The sequence below is a fragment of the Perognathus longimembris genome, chromosome 25 (assembly GCF_023159225.1).
Source record: "Perognathus longimembris pacificus isolate PPM17 chromosome 25, ASM2315922v1, whole genome shotgun sequence".
Taxonomy (NCBI): domain Eukaryota; kingdom Metazoa; phylum Chordata; class Mammalia; order Rodentia; family Heteromyidae; genus Perognathus; species Perognathus longimembris.
In genome coordinates, this window is record NC_063185.1 from 25,342,537 (window position 1) to 25,361,458 (window position 18,922).

At 46.1% G+C, this 18,922-nt stretch overlaps 1 protein-coding gene across 1 annotated transcript in view; it reads right to left on the minus strand.

Moving 5' to 3' along the window:
• Sh3pxd2b (SH3 and PX domains 2B) overlaps positions 1-13,172 on the minus strand; it is a 62,235-nt gene extending 49,063 nt beyond the window's left edge. Inside the window, exon 1 of the mRNA XM_048333993.1 lies at positions 13,009-13,172. Within this exon, the coding sequence (XP_048189950.1) occupies positions 13,009-13,083 (75 nt within the window). The 5' untranslated portion in view covers positions 13,084-13,172. The remainder of the gene's footprint in view (positions 1-13,008) is intronic.
• Between the last annotated feature and the right edge of the window lie 5,750 nt (positions 13,173-18,922).

The following is an 18,922-nucleotide window of genomic DNA, read 5'->3' on the forward strand; positions in this document are numbered from 1 at the left end:
GAGCATGAGAGCTGAATCAAGGGCAAGTGTCACAATGTTCCACCTAAACTGGGATCATGCATGTTGGGTGACTGCAGGCACCATGTTTAAAAATACCCATCAAAGTCCTGAGAGCATTGACTTGGTTACAGGTCTCAATAAGCATGCTAATTCACAAATATAGTCATTGAATACTGAGGATCAACTGTACTGCATAAATTGTGTGTAACTTATTTGTTTATGTTTGTATATATGTGTGGTAGTGTATAGGCCTGTCCCTATGACTATGCACATGTGTATTTGTGTTTACTTGCGTGTTTATGTATTTGCTCTTGCTTACTCTGGGTTGATAGGAATAAAGAGGACTTAAAAAAACATCTATCCTTAATGCTTTCTTGCATTTCCAGATGCTTTAATACTGTTCCTTGACTTACAATGGAGTTTTGTCCTGATAAAATCCTCCAAGTTGAAAATATCCTAAACAGACTCCACTAAATGCACTTACTCCACCTAACCTATCAAATGTCCCATTCAGCAACACAATACGTTGTGGAACATGGTGTTTTCCTCATGATTGCACGTCTGACAGGGAGCTGCACGTCATGAAAGAGGGCTGGAGTATTGTTACTCACGCAGGAAGACACAAACTGAACACTCAAATTGCAGTGTAAAGTCAAACTGTGGTAAGTCAAGGATCATCTGTATTTTTTAACCAGAAAAGAAAGGATGTCACTTCCTGGAAGTACTATAAGAAACTGTATGGGGGGCTGGGGATATGGCCTAGTGGCAAGAGTGCTCGCCTCGTATACATGAGGCCCTGGGTTCAATTCCCCAGCACCACATATACAGAAAATGGCCAGAAGTGGCACTGTGGCTCAAGTGGCAGAGTGCTAGCCTTGAGCAAAAAGAAGCCAGGGACAGTGCTCAGGCCCTGAGTCCAAGCCCCAGGACTGGCAAAAAAAAAAAAACAAAAAAACTGTATGGGGGCACCTCCTTCTCTTTTCTGGGTATAATATAGTCATGGCACGGGAATGCTCTGGGTGGGGGGGGAGGGGGAGGATGGCAGGATGCTGGCTCTCTTAGGCTTGACACACAGCTGTGGTCAGCAGATGGGGCTTGCTGAGCTTCCTATGTGAATTAGGGTAAGACCTTGGCCTCTGACAACTTCTGTGTTCTCTGAGAAATAGCCTAAGGATGCTAGTTCTTTCTACCTTACAGTTTATTTGAACTCTTTGGAAATGGAATGAATACATGCTGAATAGAATGCTCCTTATGGCTGGAGCTCCAGAGAAAATGTTTTCCAAATGTTGCCCAATCCTTACCTCCCTTGGCAGGCCCAAGCCCAGGCCAATGTGCTTGGGTCTTTTACTGCCCAGAAGGGCCAGGAGATCATGTAGGAAATTAAGCCCTGTTTTAAAGTGTCAATAGCCAAAAACAGACTGAAGTCTGAATCAAGCTCAAAGGCCTTTGAGAAACAAGAGAGGCTGGACCAAGGCAAAGTTAAATGGTAGCCTGGAACAGCCAAGCCACCTTTAAAGACCCACAAACCTTGAGATGAGCTGTTACTGATCGTGCACCCGGCAGCACTGACTCATTAGCTGGCAGGTCCACATGTGCCCACTGGATTTGTAAAGTCCCAGGACTCTTGACTGGGCCACTCCTACGGCCTCACCCTACGACATCACAAGGGGAAGAAGAAGCCGCTTGGCCTCAGGAACACTGTGACCTTACAAGGTCTTCATCATGAACACATGAAGAAGAGGTGTTTTGGTCCTGCCAATAACATTTCTGAGTCACTGAAATGGCCTCCAATCTCACTTGGCTTTACAGATCCATTTTGTGGGATTTCTGGGCTGGCCAAGGACTCAGCTGATGCACTGGTCACATGAGAATGTTATAATATTTGGAGGATAAACCAGTTAGGAGTTTTTGTTTCTTGGATTCTTTTTAAGGAAACTCCCTCCACACTCTGTTGATCTCCTTTCATAAAGAAAAAACAGAAGATCACAGGAGAGGCCACATTAGTTGTGAGGAATTTGATTTTCCTTTTCTTTTCTTTCCTTGTACTCCAAACAAGTGTTACTGGTTATCCATTTATGGTAGATAGTCAACGTTTCTCTTTAAAAGTACCTAAAGTTAAAAAAACAATAAGTCTATGTGAAAAACAACACTATCTTGGGAATATATAGCTCAGGGAATTTGTGGGTGAATAAAATAGCAACGAAGGCTACAGGGTTGAGAATGACAGCAGTGTACTCCTGGGACTCCTCATTCTTCCTGAGTCTAGAGTTTTACTATTTGCAGTTCAGTGGACTACAAGTCTGAAGCTCTTCCCTGGCTCTGCAATGCTGGTGGGTGGCCTAAAACGATGTAAGAGACAGAGGAAGACATCTAAAGAAAGGGCACAAGTGGGGCCAGGTCCATTTCCCTGCAGATGCTGCCAGAGAATACTCTCATAACTTTGGCCCGTTAGCAGTGAGTGCACACCATGTGGATTGAAGGGGTGGTGGGATGTGTGCTATACACTCAGCACCCTTGAGCTCCTTCAATCTCTCCATACAAACAGAGATAGAAGGACTGCAGTGCTGGTGGGATGTGTGCTATACACTCGGCATCCTTGAGCTCTTTCAACCTCTCCATACAGAGATAGAAGGACTTGCTTAGGGTTACACTCTCAGCTGTGGACTCTTCCCACTTTCATAACAGTGCCTTAAATTTTCCACAAGTTCCTCATGCCCTTTGAGGCCTCCTACATGATGACTTTATCAGAGAACCATAAATCTGCAGGGCTCTTGGAAATAATTTAGGCCAGATGTCAAACTCGCCTCCAAGAAGCTCCAGGCTTCTGCTGAGGCCAAGTAAGTGGGTCTCTGGGTCCCCCACCCCACATGGACACTTTAGATCTTCTTTATTTATTAGAGGGTATAACCAGCAGCCTGCAGGCCAAATTGTCAAGACACTGTGGGACGGTGGTGCCACAAGGCAACTATCAGCAGTGACCGCAAACATGTCTTTGGCTCTTGGCAAACAACGGAAGGTTCTAAGGGTTGATTATGTGAAAATTCTGCTCTATATCCTTTATGTATTTCATTTGTTTGTTTGTTTGATTTTATTGTTTTTTTTTTTTGCCAGTCCTAGGGCTTGAACTCAGGGTCTGAGCACTGTCTCTGGCTTCTTTTTGCTCAAGGCTAGCATTCTACCACTTGGCACAGCTCCATTTCTGGCTTTTTCTATATATGTGATGCTGAGGAATAGAACCCAGGGTTTCATGTATATGAGGCAAGCACTTTATCACTAGGCTATATTCCCAGCCCCTTGTTTGATTTTATTTTGGTGCCTGTCCTAGGGCTTGAATTCAGGGCCTGTGCATTGTCCTTGAGCAGCTCCTCCTCCTCCTCCTCCTCCTCCTCCTCCTCCTCCTCCTCCTCCTCCTCCTCCTCCTCCTCCTCTTCCTCCTCCTCTTTTACCAAAGCTCCCACTCTTCCACTTGAGCCACAGCTCTACTTCTAGCTCTTTGGCAATCCACTGGAGATAACAGTCTCACAGCCTTTCCTTCCCAGGCTGGCTTCAAACCACAATCCTCAGATCTCAGCCTCCTGAGTAGCTAGGATTATAGGTGTGAGCCAACAGTTCCTGGCTAAGGAATACTCTTACCACAGAAAAATGATTAAGGTGATAGATTTGCTAATTATCCTGATTTGCACTTAACACAATGCATGGAAAAACACACCATACTCCAGGAATATGTACACTTAATACATTCATAAAATTAAAAATTATGATCTGAAAATATGCATATAAACTCATTTTCTGCAGAGTGACCTTTTGGGAATTTATCTGAGGGTGTCCAGGGGTCTCTAGATCCCTGTATCATGCCATTTCTAAAAGGTGTGTGTGTATCTGTGATCCCCTTAAGCTTCCATCATGGCTTGGTTTTTGAGTTGGCATATCCTGGTAAGAGTGTGATCATAACTAACAGGCTGGGTTCCAGAACTCTCCCATGGTAGTATGTGTTCTGGTCAGCAGGTCTAAAGTGGATGGGTAATAACACTCAGAGGATGAAAGGTATATAGGAGGAGGGAAATAAAGGAAGAAAGAGGGAGAAAGAAAAAAGAAGAAAGGAAAGGAGGGAGGGAGGGAGGGAGGAAGGTAGGTGAATGGAGGAGCAAGGGAGAGAGGGAAGAGGGAGCAGAGGCAGCTGGCTGAACTCCTGAGGCTGAACTAACAGGAAACATGATTCCATCGCTCCTTGTGGAGACCCTGAGTTCCATTGGCTCTAATATGCTGACTCTCCAGCTGTCTGCCCAGCATCTGGCCTATGTAGGTCAGCGCCTCCAGCCTCCTTTTAGAACTGCAAGACCTTGCTGCTTGCCTAATTTCCAAACACCCTACAGCAGCCTTACCACAGAAGTGATGGAAAATGTGGCTTTTTTTTCTGGATAGCAATGCTGCCAAGGGTCACAATGGAAGGGGCTGGAAGAGCCAGGCAGGCCCAAGTTGGTGCGAGGCTAAGATAAAATTCCCATCTGGCAGGAATGTGCCGGCTGTGTGTCACCATGCACTGAGTACATATCAATAAGAGCAGGTGGTAGAAGGCAATGAGCAACGAGCAAGGCTCAGAGTCACAGACATGGGCTGAGAAGCCAATACACAAAATCCTTTTGTTATGGTATCACATCAGATCAGAGACTCACAGGATAGCTACCTTACCCAGTCTCACAGCAACATGGGGCAGAGCCAGGTATTGAATTTGGGCAGTGTGACACTGCAAGGAAAGACCAGGATACAAAGTCAGATGGGTCTCAGTTCATACCTAAAGAACTGCACATAACACCTGATCAGCAAAGACAATAGGAAGATTTCTTTTCAGACTACAGGCTGACCAAGCACTCTGTTGAAGACATAAAGCTAATTTTGCTATTGGTGCTTGTGCTATGGATCTTGAGGGATGAGTAGAAGTTCTCTAGCTGAGGAGCAACACCTAATGGTAACTTGTTAAATCCCCAGTACTCTGCAACTTATTATGTGCCCAATTTTGCAGTAGACAAAAAGAAAACCAATATTTGGAGACTTTGGTCCATTTGCCCAAAGCCACATACTTAGTTAGTGAGGGTGTCAGAATTCTAACTCAGGTTTGTTAGACTTCAGAACAGATAACTATTCCTAGCCAGGAATACCAGGTGAGAAAAAGTAGTGTAGAGAAGAAGCAACTGGCCAGGAGCTGGTGGCCCACATCTGTAATCTTAGCTACTCAGGAAGCTGAGATCTGAGGATCACAGTTCAAAGCCAGTCTGGGCAGCAAAGTCCACGAGACTCTTATCTCCAATTAACCACCATAAAACCGTAAGTGGCGTTGTGGCTCAAAAAAGTGGTAGAGTGGGCTGGGGATATAGCCTAGTGGCAAGAGGGCCTGCCTTGGATACATGAGGCCCTAGGTTCGATTCCCCAGCACCACATATACAGAAAACGGCCAGAAGTGGCGCTGTGGCTCAAGTGGCAAAGTGCTAGCCTTGAGCGGGAAGAAGCCAGGGACAGTGCTCAGGCCCTGAGTCCAAGGCCCAGGACTGGCCAAAAAAAAAAAAGTGGTAGAGTGCTAGCCTTGAGCTGAAGGGCTTAGTTAGGTACAGCACCCAGGCCCTGAGTTCAAGCTCCATAATGGACAAAAGAGAGAGAGAGAGAGAGAGAGAGAGGGAGAGAGAGAGAGAGAGAGAGAAAGAACTGCCACAACTTACTCCAAGAATGAGAAAGCAGAGTTCAAAACCACAATGAGGTATTTTAGCTCAGTTACAGTGGCTATTATCAAAAAGAGCAGGAATAACAAATATTGGAGGAATACAGGAAAGAACTCTCATACACTGTGGGGATAGAAATTAATGTAGTTATGGAAAATAGTATGGAGGTATATCAGCAATGTAGAAATAGAACTGCCATATGATCCAGCACTCTAATTCTTGTTACATATCTAAGGTCAACATGTAGATATGGGCATTCCCATGTTTACCAAAGAACTATTCATAATAGCTAAGACACTGGAACAGCAGACAGGGAAGTCCACTGATGGATGAGTGGATGAATTTTAAATATATATAATGCAATATGTATGATAAGTAAATATTATTCAGCCATAAAAGACTTTGGTCATTTTTGACAATATGGATGGAATTGGGAGACACTATGAGATCTGAGGATCATGGCTTCAAATCAGTCCAGGCAGGAAAGTTCATGGAATTCTTATCTTCAACTGATCAACCAAAAACCTGGAAGCGGAGCTATGGCTCAAGTGGTGAAGCATTATTAGCCTTGAGCACAAAAGCTCAGGTATAATGCCCAGGCCCTGAGTTCAAACCCTAGGACCAGCACATTCCACCCACCCCCCCCACCACCTGTACCAAAGAGAGAGAGAGAGAGAGAGAGAGAGAGAGAGAGAGAGAGAGAGAAGAGAAAAGAACCAGAGTTTGACTCTGATTCATGTTAGTTCAAATTCTGGCTGTATAACCTTCTAGCTGTATGGCCCTCAGCAAATCCTACTTCAGTCTTGAGTTCTCTGATGAATGAGGGGTGATTGTGATGCCTACCTCATGAGGTGGTGCAAGGATTATATCACTGTGCATGTAAAGCCCAAAGCACAGTGCCAGAACATAGTAGGCACTCAATAAAACGTGGCTTTTGTTATTTCTTCAGCACCCACTTCCACTGAGTGAGTTACTGGTTCAATGGTTAAATGTGCCCAGAGGCCTTAACCCTACAAGCCCAAGGTCAGGAGATCTCAGAAGCCTGGCATCTTCTCAAACCAGGTCAATGGGGCCTGGGAGGAACTTCCAAGTTGCAGGAATCCAATGATAGAAGACATAGACCTGGGGTAGCTGGAAATGCATGGCAAACAGAGTGCAGCAAATGGCTCCAGAGCCTAGCTCTCACCCTTGCTCCTCACCACCATCCCTCCTGTGTGCATACAACCATGGGAGACAGAGTGCAACAAACAGCTCCAGAGCCTGGCTCTCACCCTTGCTCCTCACCACCATCCCTCCTACATGTATAAAACCATGGCAGACAGAGTGCAGCAAATAGGTCTCAAGCCTGGCTCTCACCCTTGCTCCTCACCCCACCCCTCCTGCGTGTATACAACCTTTAGGGTAGCTATGTGTCAACATGAGAGGTGGTGGGCACTGTTTTACCAAGTGGGTCTAGTGCAAGGTGACTGGGTGACTGAGGAATTAAGCAGTTCCAGGACCTGGCTGGCTCTACACAAGCTAGTAGCTGTAAAAGAGCAAGCCAGACATTGTCCTCAACTCTCTGGCCTTCTGTTTTGCTATATGATCTCTCCCTTTCAAAAGTATGCTGTGATGTCATTCACTGTGATGTTACTCATTATGATGTGACATTGGTGTGTCCTCATTAGGGTTGGCATCACACTATTTGGACTTTTTCAGCCTTAAAGGTGTGGCCTATTTCATTACTTTTATGGATTTTTAAGCTCAACAAAGTTACTGGTGCTTTTTTTTTTTTTTTTGGCCAGTCCTGGTCCTTGAACTCAGGGCCTGAGCACTGTCTTTGGCTTCTTTTTGCTCAAGGCTAGCACTCTACCACTTGAGCCACAGTGCCACTCTGGCTTTTTCTATATATGTGGTGCTGAGGAATCGAACCCAGGGCTTCATGTATATGAGTCAAGCACTCTTGCCACTAGGCCATGTTCTCAGCCCCAAGGGGTAGCCTAAATAAACCTCTTTTCTTTATAAGTTATTCATTGTCCCACATTTTGTAACAGCAATGAACACATTAAAAAGTACAGCATCTAACCTTATTCGTCTCTTTCTGAGTCTCAGTGTCTCCCCTTTAAGGAAAACCAGCAAAACAACACAGGTTTGTGTTTAATGAGCACTCCCCTACTCTTGATTAGGCTCCTGTACTGGATCTGGGAGAGGGGCTGCACACATGGGCTCAGTAAAACCATATAGCCTCTCATGAATGAAATGCATATGGTTCACAAAAGCCAGATTCTACAGCTACCTTCAACCAAACCTGTGCCCCTGCCTTACTGGAAGCCTAATTTGGCAGAGCTAGTCTTCTAATCCCAACAACAGTCCTACAGGAACTTTTATGAAATTCTATTTATCTTCTCTCCAGAAAAAAATCTAGATATTAAGTAGAAATGTATACAAATTAATGTAATCACTAAGAATATTCAAAGGTCTAGAATATGATCAAGGTGTCCCATGCTAAAGCAAGATGACACTATACTTACTGTATTTTGCAGAGGGGGAAGTCAGGACAAGGGAGGTTAAATAACTCATGTAAACCTTATAGTATTAACATTCTTCTTCCCAGACCCTCTCTCCCTCCCTCCTTTCTAGTTTAAGGGCCCACATTGAGAAACTCTCAACTAGCCAGCCTTTCCTGTCTCAGAGCACTCATGTCCTTTGACTTTAGCTGAAAGTGCCTGTGTCCCCATGAGGAATGGCCAATGCAGAGCTCTGCCCTCCTGTCCTATGTTCACAGCCCTTATCACTGATACATACTGAATTAGTGACCTCCCTAAGGACAAGACTGTGCTGGTCATCTCAACTGCTCTTCAGCTCTGGGCCACAGCTAGACCAGGGCAGACAAAACAACAACAACAACAACAACCACCACCACCAGATCTGTGGAACTGACTGGAATCCAATGGTGGCTGAAAGTCACAGGCTGCTGATTTACACCTTGGATGAGGAACAGGAGACAGTGACACCACAACATGGTTTTTGGCTTACTTTGCCCTCAGGTTGGGTGGAGGTCGATGCAATACTGCTTAATTAAGCAGAACTAAATATAGCAACCGTATATTCTTTAAGACAACTTTCCCTTTCAAGTGTGCAGCAGCAATTTGATTATACTCTTTTAATAACCAGTGATAGGGTATGTAAACAAGTATGATCCTGGACAAACTGCTACACCTTTCTAAGCCTCAGCTTCCTCAACTGTAAAAATAGCTAGCAGCAGTGCCCACATAGTAGACATCTCTTGCATCTGCCTTCCCAGGCTCCATATCTCCTCCTTCCAACAACAGCCCTGGGTCTTCCATATACCTCACTATTTGCAATGTCTACAAATGTCAATCAGGATATCCCATCTCCACCTGGCAGATGGTCAGGTAATCTGACTGGACAAATCAGATTGTCTCTTCCTAGACCTGGATTCAAGTGGCCAAAAGATGTGGAAATTGATGAGGTTTGCTTCTGGTGATGTCCTAATACAAGCCCTCGAAGCATCCGGAGACCTGTGGTTTTTCTGAGACTGCGCAACTGTCTCCTGATTCTGCTTGCCTTTGTTTTCAGGTTGATTGTTTGGCTCAAGGTAACCAGGTTTGTTTCTGTCACTTGCAACCCCCAAATCCCAAGCATCAACTCCTTATCTCACAGAGCTTCTATACAAAGTTCAGTCACAAAAACCATAAAAAGGGGCTGGGAATATGGCCTAGTGGTAGAATGCTTGCCTTGCATTCATGAAAACCTGAGTTTGATTCCTAAGCCCCACATAAACAGAAAAATCTGGAAGTGGTGCTGTGGCTCAAGAGGTAGAGTGCTAGCCTTGAGCAAAAAGAAGCCAGGGATAGTGCTCAGGCATTTATTTCCTCTCTGTATCTGTAAATTTCCCCTCTGTACTTGTGGATTTGAAATACTGGATGCATACAATGAAAAAATACCTTTGTTACAGGGATTTTGTAAAAAATACAGAAAGCTTAATCCAAGGTCTGCCCTGGGCTATGATGTATTTGCTACCATTATTATTGCTGCTGTGGCTACTAGAACTGTCCCTGTTCCCTAACACTGCAAAGTCTTCAGCGGGGCAGGGAACCTATTATTTAGTCACCTAATCCAGTGCTGTGTACATCCCTGTCCAGACAGGTGGAGAGGGATCCCAACAACTCCTTGTATCTTACAGGGAGGGGCTCCTTTCCTTCTTGCTCAAGCCAGAAGGTAACTTAGTCAAGTAGTGTCTCCCACTTTCAGAAGCTCCTTCCCCTTTCAGTGGGGCAACATCATACCCTCCCTACAACAATCACAACACCACAGAGCATAATGATCCATTTGGGTGGTCACCTCACTCCTGATCTCCACTATCCATTTCCCTTGGCCACCATCTTCTCCTCAGTCACCTGGCAAGGAACAGATCACAGGGGTGGTGGGCATCATTTGAGAACTGCTTTGGGCAGCATGGAGCATCTTGTACATCTGGCCTGTGGCCTTGCCTATAGACACAGAGAAGATGTCTCTGCCCACAGGTGAAAGTGGCTGCCATGCTGACTTGAAGATGTCATTGAAGATACAGGAGAAGGATGAGTCCTGGTGTGCAGCCCATGCTCCACTATGGTGTGACTATAGCCTGTCTCCAAGAGCTCAAGTGCTGGAAGGTCATGGTGATGGCAGGTGGTGGGAACCAGAGACCAAATCAATGGGGCTGCTTTACCTTGGACTTTCAGCCTCCAAAACTCTCTTCTCTTTACAAAGCACCCAAACTTGGGTACTTTATTAAAGTAACAGGAAAACCCCAATAGCAATCAATACCTGCACTTGTTTTTGGTTGTGATAACTGGAGAGAAGGTGACTGGTATCTAGTGGGTAGAAGGCAAAGATGTTACTTATATCCTGCAAGACCCAAGGAAAGTCCTCCACAACAACTCATGATCTACAAAATGCCAGCAGAACTGAAGCTGAGAAACATGGACACAGAGGCATAGAAGAGTATTTATAATGTGCATATCATGGAAGCCAGAGAACTGAGAGGTAAACCTATCTCTCGGAGTCACGCAGCAGGAAGTGGTGGAGCCTGGGACTGCCCAACTCCTCCGCTCATCCCCTTCCCAGAGTGGTTTCAAAAGGGGAATAACAAATGGTAGTCAAGGTATAAGCCTGCCAATAGTTGTCTCCCAGCCCATACCTTCTAGAGTGTGTGATGCAGTAGAGGCTTGGGGACAGGAATGGTGGCTGCTGTCTTCTGCAGTTTGGTTTGAACCCCCACCACTGTGGCACTAAATTTTCTATTCCTGGAGCCATCCCTCCACATTTGATGACCAAAAAGCTGGCCAACAGGGAGAGGGCCCCTTGAATCACAGGAGTGACTAAAAGCCTCATGCAGAAAAACAATTTCTTTGGGGAAGTTGCTCCTTCCCCTGGGACTTCCACATATTTCTGGTCAGAGGCACAGATACCATAAAGACAGGCAGGCAGGCAGTGGGTGAAGTGAGGGAACTCCATTCCTGTCAAAACCTATGTTGTTTCCTCTGGAGATGGGAAACATCACCCTCATTGTACAGATCAGGAAAATGAGGCTGAGTTCATTGTTGGCTATGAAACCAAGAGCTGAACCCATCTTAGTAGGCTCCTCACAAGTGGCTGGGTGGCTGGCACTGCTGTACAAGCTTCATAGCAATGGCCGAGGAGCATGTGCTTCAGCAGAGACTCACATATTTGTGGCTTATCCCAAATGGTACTGCAGATCTCCCAGATTTTGAGAGAATCTTTCCCATGCTGGTATCTGGTGGGTATTGGGTTTGGGATCTATGAACTGGTTTGGTCTGGTGAAACACCATATTTTGGTCTGATCTGGAAAAACCTTAAGATCTTACCTTTCCTAGCCTTAGTCTCTTCATCTGTGAAATGGGCTTAAGCATGTTACTGCATATATGTGATAGGAGTGGACAGAAAAGTAAGTAGGTAAGAGGTACTCAGTTAACACACTGAACAGACTCCAACAAGAGCCAAGATTTGGCAGCCTTGAAATTAGCTGAAGAGAAAAAGTAGAAAAAAAGGGGGGGGCGGGAACCCACAAGACTATTAAGTTGTGCTCTGGAATCAAGGGGAACTTTATATTTAAAGATGCTGCAGGTCCAGGAAATAGCTTCCCTCTGCTGAGGACAGGGTTGAATAACTGGCTGCCCAGCCAATAACAATACAGGCTCACTCAGCACTCTTATCTTAATAGAGTGTACCATAGATTCCCACCTATGTCCCAGAATTTCACAGGCTACACAAGTTAAGCATGTAAATCTCTTTTGTTAGGATGAAGCTGATCTAAGGGATTCCAGGGAGGCTAGGGAGCTGCAGCCCAGGCCAACGCCCTTTCCCAGTCATTGTTCTGTACTTCTTTTGTTAGCATTTTTTCCCTCCCTCTAGCTTTTTTCCTTCCTGGTTAACTTCTCCGTAGCTGCTTTCGCCACTGCCCACTATCACCACCAGAGACACCATCCCCCTTTCCTCTTGGAGGAAGCTTGGGCCAGACCTCCTCTACACCGGGAACTCTGAGGAGGCCCTAGGCCACCCCAAACTCAGACAGGGCTCCTAAGCAGCCCCTCAGGAGCGACCTAACACAGTGGGTCACCGCCACCTCAGGCACACTGTGCAGAAGAGAAGGCTTGAATTTAGCTCCGGCCAGAGCAGGCTGTGGGGCCTCAGCCTTCTCTTCAGCAAAATGACACCCCCCGGCTGTCTCATTTTCCCGTGCCCAAGTCATCTCCACACCAGATTCTCTGGTTACTGAGCGAGATCTGGGGAAAACGAAACTTCCCAACGTTTTAAAACAGAAGCAACCGGGAGCTCTCCGAAGGGCAGGGCATACCTAGAGACCCCGAGGGGCGGTCCACCCCGGAGACCCCAGGGGTACGCTGCCTGGAGACCCCGAGGGGCGGGCGGGCTGCCTGTGGCTGCGCCGCGAGGTCGGCGCGCTCCAGACGAGGACGCGTGGCTCGGAGCAGGCGTTTCGGGGTGCCACTCCCCGATTTCTGTCTCTGGGTCCTACACACCGGCTGGCGACAGCCTGGCAGGCCGGGTGGGGGCCGCGGACACCAGGAGGCGGGCAGCGAAGGGGCCCGGAGGGTCCGCGAGCAGGGGGCGGAGCCCCGGGCGCGCGGCGCGGGACCCGAGAGAGGACCGGAGGAGGGGAGGGCGGCACGGGAGACACAAGTTTGCGGGCCCGTGGCCCCGACAGCCTCACCGGGCGCGGCGCGCGGCGCGGGGCGCGGGGGTCTGGGCTCCGGGGCGCGGGGCCCGCACTCACGTAATGCTTGTTGGGTACGCGCCGCTTCTGCACGTCCAGCACCTTCACCTCCACGATGCTGCGCCGCGGCGGCATGGCTGCGTTTCGGTGGGCGAACGCGGTGCGGGGCGTGGGGACGGCGACAGGCGCGATCCGGAGACCAGGCGCGTCCGGAGCCCCACCGAGCACGAGCCGCCGCCGCCCTCCGCCCGCGCCGCCGCCCTCCGCCCGCGCCGCCGCCGCCGCCCCGCCCCCCTTAAAGGGCCCGGGCCCGGCGCGCGGCCTCCGCCGGCCACTTCCGGCCCGCCGCCCGGCCTTTGTCCCGGCGCGGAGTCGGGCGGGGCCGGCCGCCGTGCCGTCCGTTCTCGATGGACCGCGGGCGCGGCCTCGCGCCCCGGAGCGCGGCCGGGCCGGACTGCAGAGCAGGATCGCCTTCCAGTCCCGGCCCCGCGTCCTGACGGGGCTCCCGCTCCCGTCTCGGCCCTGCAGCTCAGCGAGGCTCGAGTTCCAATCCGTCCAAACGACTCCGAGACCCTGGGCCCGGTGCTTCCAGCTCCGGGCTTGCTTTCTCCAGCTATAAAACGTGCCGTGTTCTCCCTGATAGGAGAACATTGCACTGAAAATGCACCGGCACATGATGAGCTCACACGCAGTGGAGCCAAACGATGCTGCTCCTCGGAGCGAAGCACGGAAGGCGCCAGGCCCAGGCGCCTCTTCATGGTTATATAAAATAGCATACATTCGGAAACGAATTCCAAGACATGGAAACAGAGATCGTTTTTGTCCTGTATTTCTTTGTTGTTATGTTTTTGTTTTTAATGATTCTGTCTTCTTCACCTTATGTATGGTTTATTCAACACTACATCTTCAGAAGGGTTGGGAGGAAGGTATAGAACTCGATGAGAAAAGGGTGAAAAAGTGCAGCACTGGAGCCCGCTGGACATTGATGAATGTGAACTAGTGGGTAGAGATGGGAGGGAGGGGCTAGGCGAGGAGGAAGGAACAGAAGACACTGTACGGAAAGAAGCACTCATTATGAGTCACGGAATGGCAATCCCTCTGTAATAACAATGAAGTAAATCAATTTAAAAAAGAGAGAGAGAGAGAGACCAGAAAAAAAAAAAAAGGTCTGTTAGAATTTCTTAAGTAGACTGGCTTCAAACTGTGATCCTCAGATCTCAGCTTCCTGAATAACTAGGACTACAGGCGTGAGTCATCAGTGCCTAGCACTAATCTTTCTGTCTCTAGATTTGACTATTCTAGATGTCTCCATATAAACAGAATTAAACAATTTTTGGCTTTCCCCAACCAACTGCAGGGCTTTTCTTCAGCCCTAAAGAGGTTTGGAGTCCTTTCTCACCTAGGCCTCAGGTCAGCCTGGGCAAGAGTGGAGGTTTGTTACGAGGGTGATTCTCAGCCACCCCAGTCTGGCCCCAGGCTAGTCTGCTGATGATTCACTTAGGAAAAAAGAAAAAGAAAACAGAGATCATTGTTAACTTGAGGCCTAAAGTCAAAGAAGGCTACAGAGAGTGCTGTCTTCAGGGCTTGCCAAAGGGATCTTGGCTACTTGGAGGAGTAATCTCTGTTTTATTCTGCTGTGTAATTTGCATGTGATTCTATTTTATAGTATATGAATCTATTAATAGAAATGTTTTGTACAGAAAAATAGTTTCAGATTGCTTTTTTTTCCTAGGCCTTCATCATAGCAGCTATGACAACAGGGAAACAAAAAAACGATTCCTATGCGGTCCAGCCCCAGCCAAAGGTGAGACAGCCCGCATCTCAGAAATAATCATAAGAAAGGAGCGCTCCAGTTGTAGAGCATTCACTCATCAGCACAAGGCCCTGAGCTCTATCTTCAGTACTGCAAAACTGTATACAAAGGCAGTAAGAGTACTCTAGTGGAAACACACACACACACACGCACACACACACACCATTTTATTGGGAAACTTACTAAGAACATTTTATTGGAAAACCAAACAATGTCATCTAATTTATTTATTAATTGAACACAAATTTTTTTGACAAGGTGTTGTGCAAAAAGGGTACAGTTACATAGTAAATCCAAAGTTTTGTGAAAGTCATTTCAACATAAAAAAGTTAAAATCAACAAGTAAAAAGATATTTAAAAACATTAGGGACATACTTAAGCAGAGTAAAAGGAAAAAATGCTTACACAAACTATAAAATGTAGCCAGGTGTTGGTGGCTCACATCTGTCATCCTAGCTACTCCCGAGGCTGAGATCTGAGGACTGTGATTTGAAGCCCGCCTTGGCAAGAAAATCCATAAGACTCTTAGCTCCAATTAACCACCAGAAAACTGGAAGTGCTGCTGTGGCTCAAAGTGGTAAAGCACTAGCCTTGAGAGAAAAAGCTCAGGGACAGTGTCCATGCCCTGAGTTCAAGCCCATGAAAAAAAAAAAAAAGAGATAAAATGTACACAAAATGTGCATTTGTGATTAATTTGATTTTTATTTAAAAGTTACTCACAGAATGTAGTAAAGATTTAATGTACAGATGCAAAACAAAACCCTAGTTCTCTATGGGTTAGACTGCCTTAGAAATATTGTCCTGCTCTTCATAATATTTTCCAAAAATAAAAAACCAGCTTAAAAGATGTTGTTTTATGCCAGGCACTGGTGGCTCACACCTGTAATTCTAGTTACTATGGAGGCTGAGATCTGAGAATAATATTTCAAAGTCAGCCTTGGCAGGAAAGTCAATAACAATCTTATCTCCAAGTAACCACGCTGAAAGCAGACTAGAGTGTGGCTCAAGTAGTAGAGCAATAAGCCTGAAGGAAAAAAGTAAGGGATAGCACCCATGCCATGAGCACAAACAAGCAAACAAAAAACTAGATGTTGCTTTTCAAGATTTTAAATACAAAAAAAAAAAAACCTCAAAAGAACAAAACAACTCTTTAGCAAGTTAGAGTTGTTTTGTTTTTGTCTCTCTGTAAATCTTTAAAAGCACCACTTTACAATTGTGGAAAAAGCAGGATTGTTTTAGGTAAAGCTGTGTACCTGACTTTATCTCAATGTCCTTTTTTGTACCATGTCTGGTTTTCAAGAAGTACACTGTCCAGTAAAAGTTTGGCCTTTTTGTTTGCTAGAACTGTTCCCCTCAATTCAGATGTAAACATTTTATTGGTGTCCTTGATGTACAGTCTTCTTTTTAAGCTAGATATTCTTAATTTTGCATCACAAAAGCAAAAACTAAACAAATGTGCACATGTAACATTTTAAAGTGTGACACTAATTCTGACACGCTCCTTGGCATTTCAAGTATATTTATTCTGTAAGCATAGAATTATGTTTTCTAAAATTCCAACCAGGCTCAAGTCACCTTTAAGTGAAAATTACTAAAGGAAGCTAGTCCCACAGGCTTATGTATATGTGCTCCTCATTGTCACCAGGAGAGCCTGACAATCTGCAGGAGTACAGCCTCTACTAGTAGCCACCTAAGTGGTAGGTAAGAAGTGCCAATGTGGACAGGGACCTTAGTCACTGCCAGGCTGGTGGCCATTTCCTCACCAAAGAAAGACAACCTATGGGAGAGCCAGCTACTCCCTGCCACCTAAAGTGAAGTATATTCAGATTCTGAAGATGAAGCTACAGTAGAGAACTCAGACCTATAATTTACAGGAGGAGAGGGAAGACATATGGAAAAGAAAGAACACAGCTGGTAAGTCAGACCTGGACAAGAGGGTAGAACAGGCTGTGGAGGACAATGTAACTTGTGCCAAAGAACTAAGCCATCAGCCAGGCAGAATCTTATAGACCCCTGGAGAATATGCTCAGTGAACTGAAAAGATGTTCCTGCTGAGGTTAAATAGGACTAATTTGTGTTTGTTGAGGTCTGTCACAAACCCTGTGGGGAAGTTTTAAAGTGACAGAAGACATGTTATACACATGCTGAGGCAGGGACATAGGACTGTCCAGGAGGGTCTAGACAGAGGAGTGACTATTAACTATTTTGTGATTCATATGTGCAAATCCCTTGTGTTCATGGTGATTCTTGGGGACAGTTTTGGTGGTTCAGTATTTCTAGCAATTGTTGGAATGTTAACATGCAGAATACAGTTGATGTTGGACTCCTCTAATGCCAGCAGCTTTTACAAAGTAGTACATTGAAGAAAACTGCACAGTAGGTTAGGGACACTGAGCACTGTAATCCCAGTCATCTGAGGAGGCATCAGGGAGAAGGTGACAAGGACCTGGTATGAAAAGATGGTCACTGGGTTTTTGTTACGAGCTGAGTAAACAAGGTGTCTGGGACACAAAAATGCAGACTCTGGCTAGCCATGCTCCAGGTAGCACTGGGCTGTGGAGGGACTTGGAAGCTATGCTGAGGAGGCACCATGGTGTCACCCGGAAAATGACTTCTTAACCTCCAGGAGTTATCCTGTGTTAGCCAGTGCTCTGTTTCAGACAAGATCCCCACCTAGGCAGGCACACGGACACCTGTGGCCTCCTTTGCTCCCATGAGGCAGGATGCAGAAGGAGATGTGGCAATTTTAGCCATAAAGGATGCCGCATGGACTGGCTGTTTACTCATTTCCTGAAAAAAGGAATAATCCTACTCAGTTAAAATGTCTCTTTTGGCCTTAGTCTTAAAGGACCCCATCTCTTAGATGAGAAATGGGGGCTCTGTTTCTCCAACAGATTTTCCTTATTTTCTGGCTGAAGTATAAACTCTCCATCATTGTATAACCAGCTCTTGGTTTTGTTATTGGTTCCATAATTTGTAGAAGGAGCAAGAATCTCATTTGTGTCAAATATGAGTAACAATGGGAAGCGAATTCATCCTAAGAGTATTCTGGGAACTCAATCTTTTCAAAGATTGAAGTAAAGTTCACAAGATACAGAAGGACTTGAACACTTTAGTGATGTTGGGTGTCTATTTGTCTTAGATACTTTGCTTGTTTCCATCGAATTGCTGTTGTGCATAATGCTGCTAAACATGTATCTATTCACACTTTGCTGTGTGAATGTTTTCACACTCGTGTCAGTATATGTAGGAATGGAATTGCTGAACCCTATGTAAATTCAAGTGTTAGCTTTTGTTTCACATGTGCCAAACTGTTTTCCGCAGCTGCTGCACAATTTCACATTTCTATGAACAATGTCTACCTCTTTATATTTTCTCACCAATACTTGATAATTTTTATGTGTTTTTTTGTTTCTGAAGTGATGTCTTGTGGTTTTGATTTTTTTTTTTTTTTTGGCCAGTCCTGGGCCTTGAACTCAGGGCCTGAGCACTGTCCCTGGCTGCTTCTTCTTCTTCTTCTTTTTTTTTTTTTTTTTTTTTTTGCTCAAGGCTAGCACTCTGCCACTTGAGCCACAGCGCCACTTCTGGCCATTTTCTGTATATGTGGTGCTGAGGAATCGAACCCAGGGCCTCATGTATACGAGGCAAGCACTCTTGCCACTAGGCCATATTCCCAGCCCCTTGATTCTTATTTCCCTCTCTGTTAATGATGTTGAACAAGTTTTTCCTTTTTTTTCTTTTGTGGGGAGGATTTCACTGTGTGGCCTTGAACTCATGATCTTCAAAGCATACCAGATGGTGCAACCAACCAACAGAGCATGGGGCAACTTGATTTTGGGGTCTTGCTCACCTGTGGGGTTGCTAGGGTATATGAAGGCATGTGGGAAGCCACTGGTGTTGGAGGGTGACTGAATCTGTGCTGCCGAGAGGCTCGCCATGTCCATCCCAAGAGACATGGAGGTGCAGGCTCACACTATTTTGCTCTTAGGAGATGCTGTCCATCTGGAGCACACCTGCACGAGGGCGTCCATAAGCGTCTAGCCTCTACCTGTACCCACTGAGCACTGAAGCTTCAGAGGCTAAACAGCAGATGTCAGGAAAGGTCACTGTGATGTTTGGGCTGGACAAAGCTGAAGCCTGGAGATTAGTAGGTAGTATGGT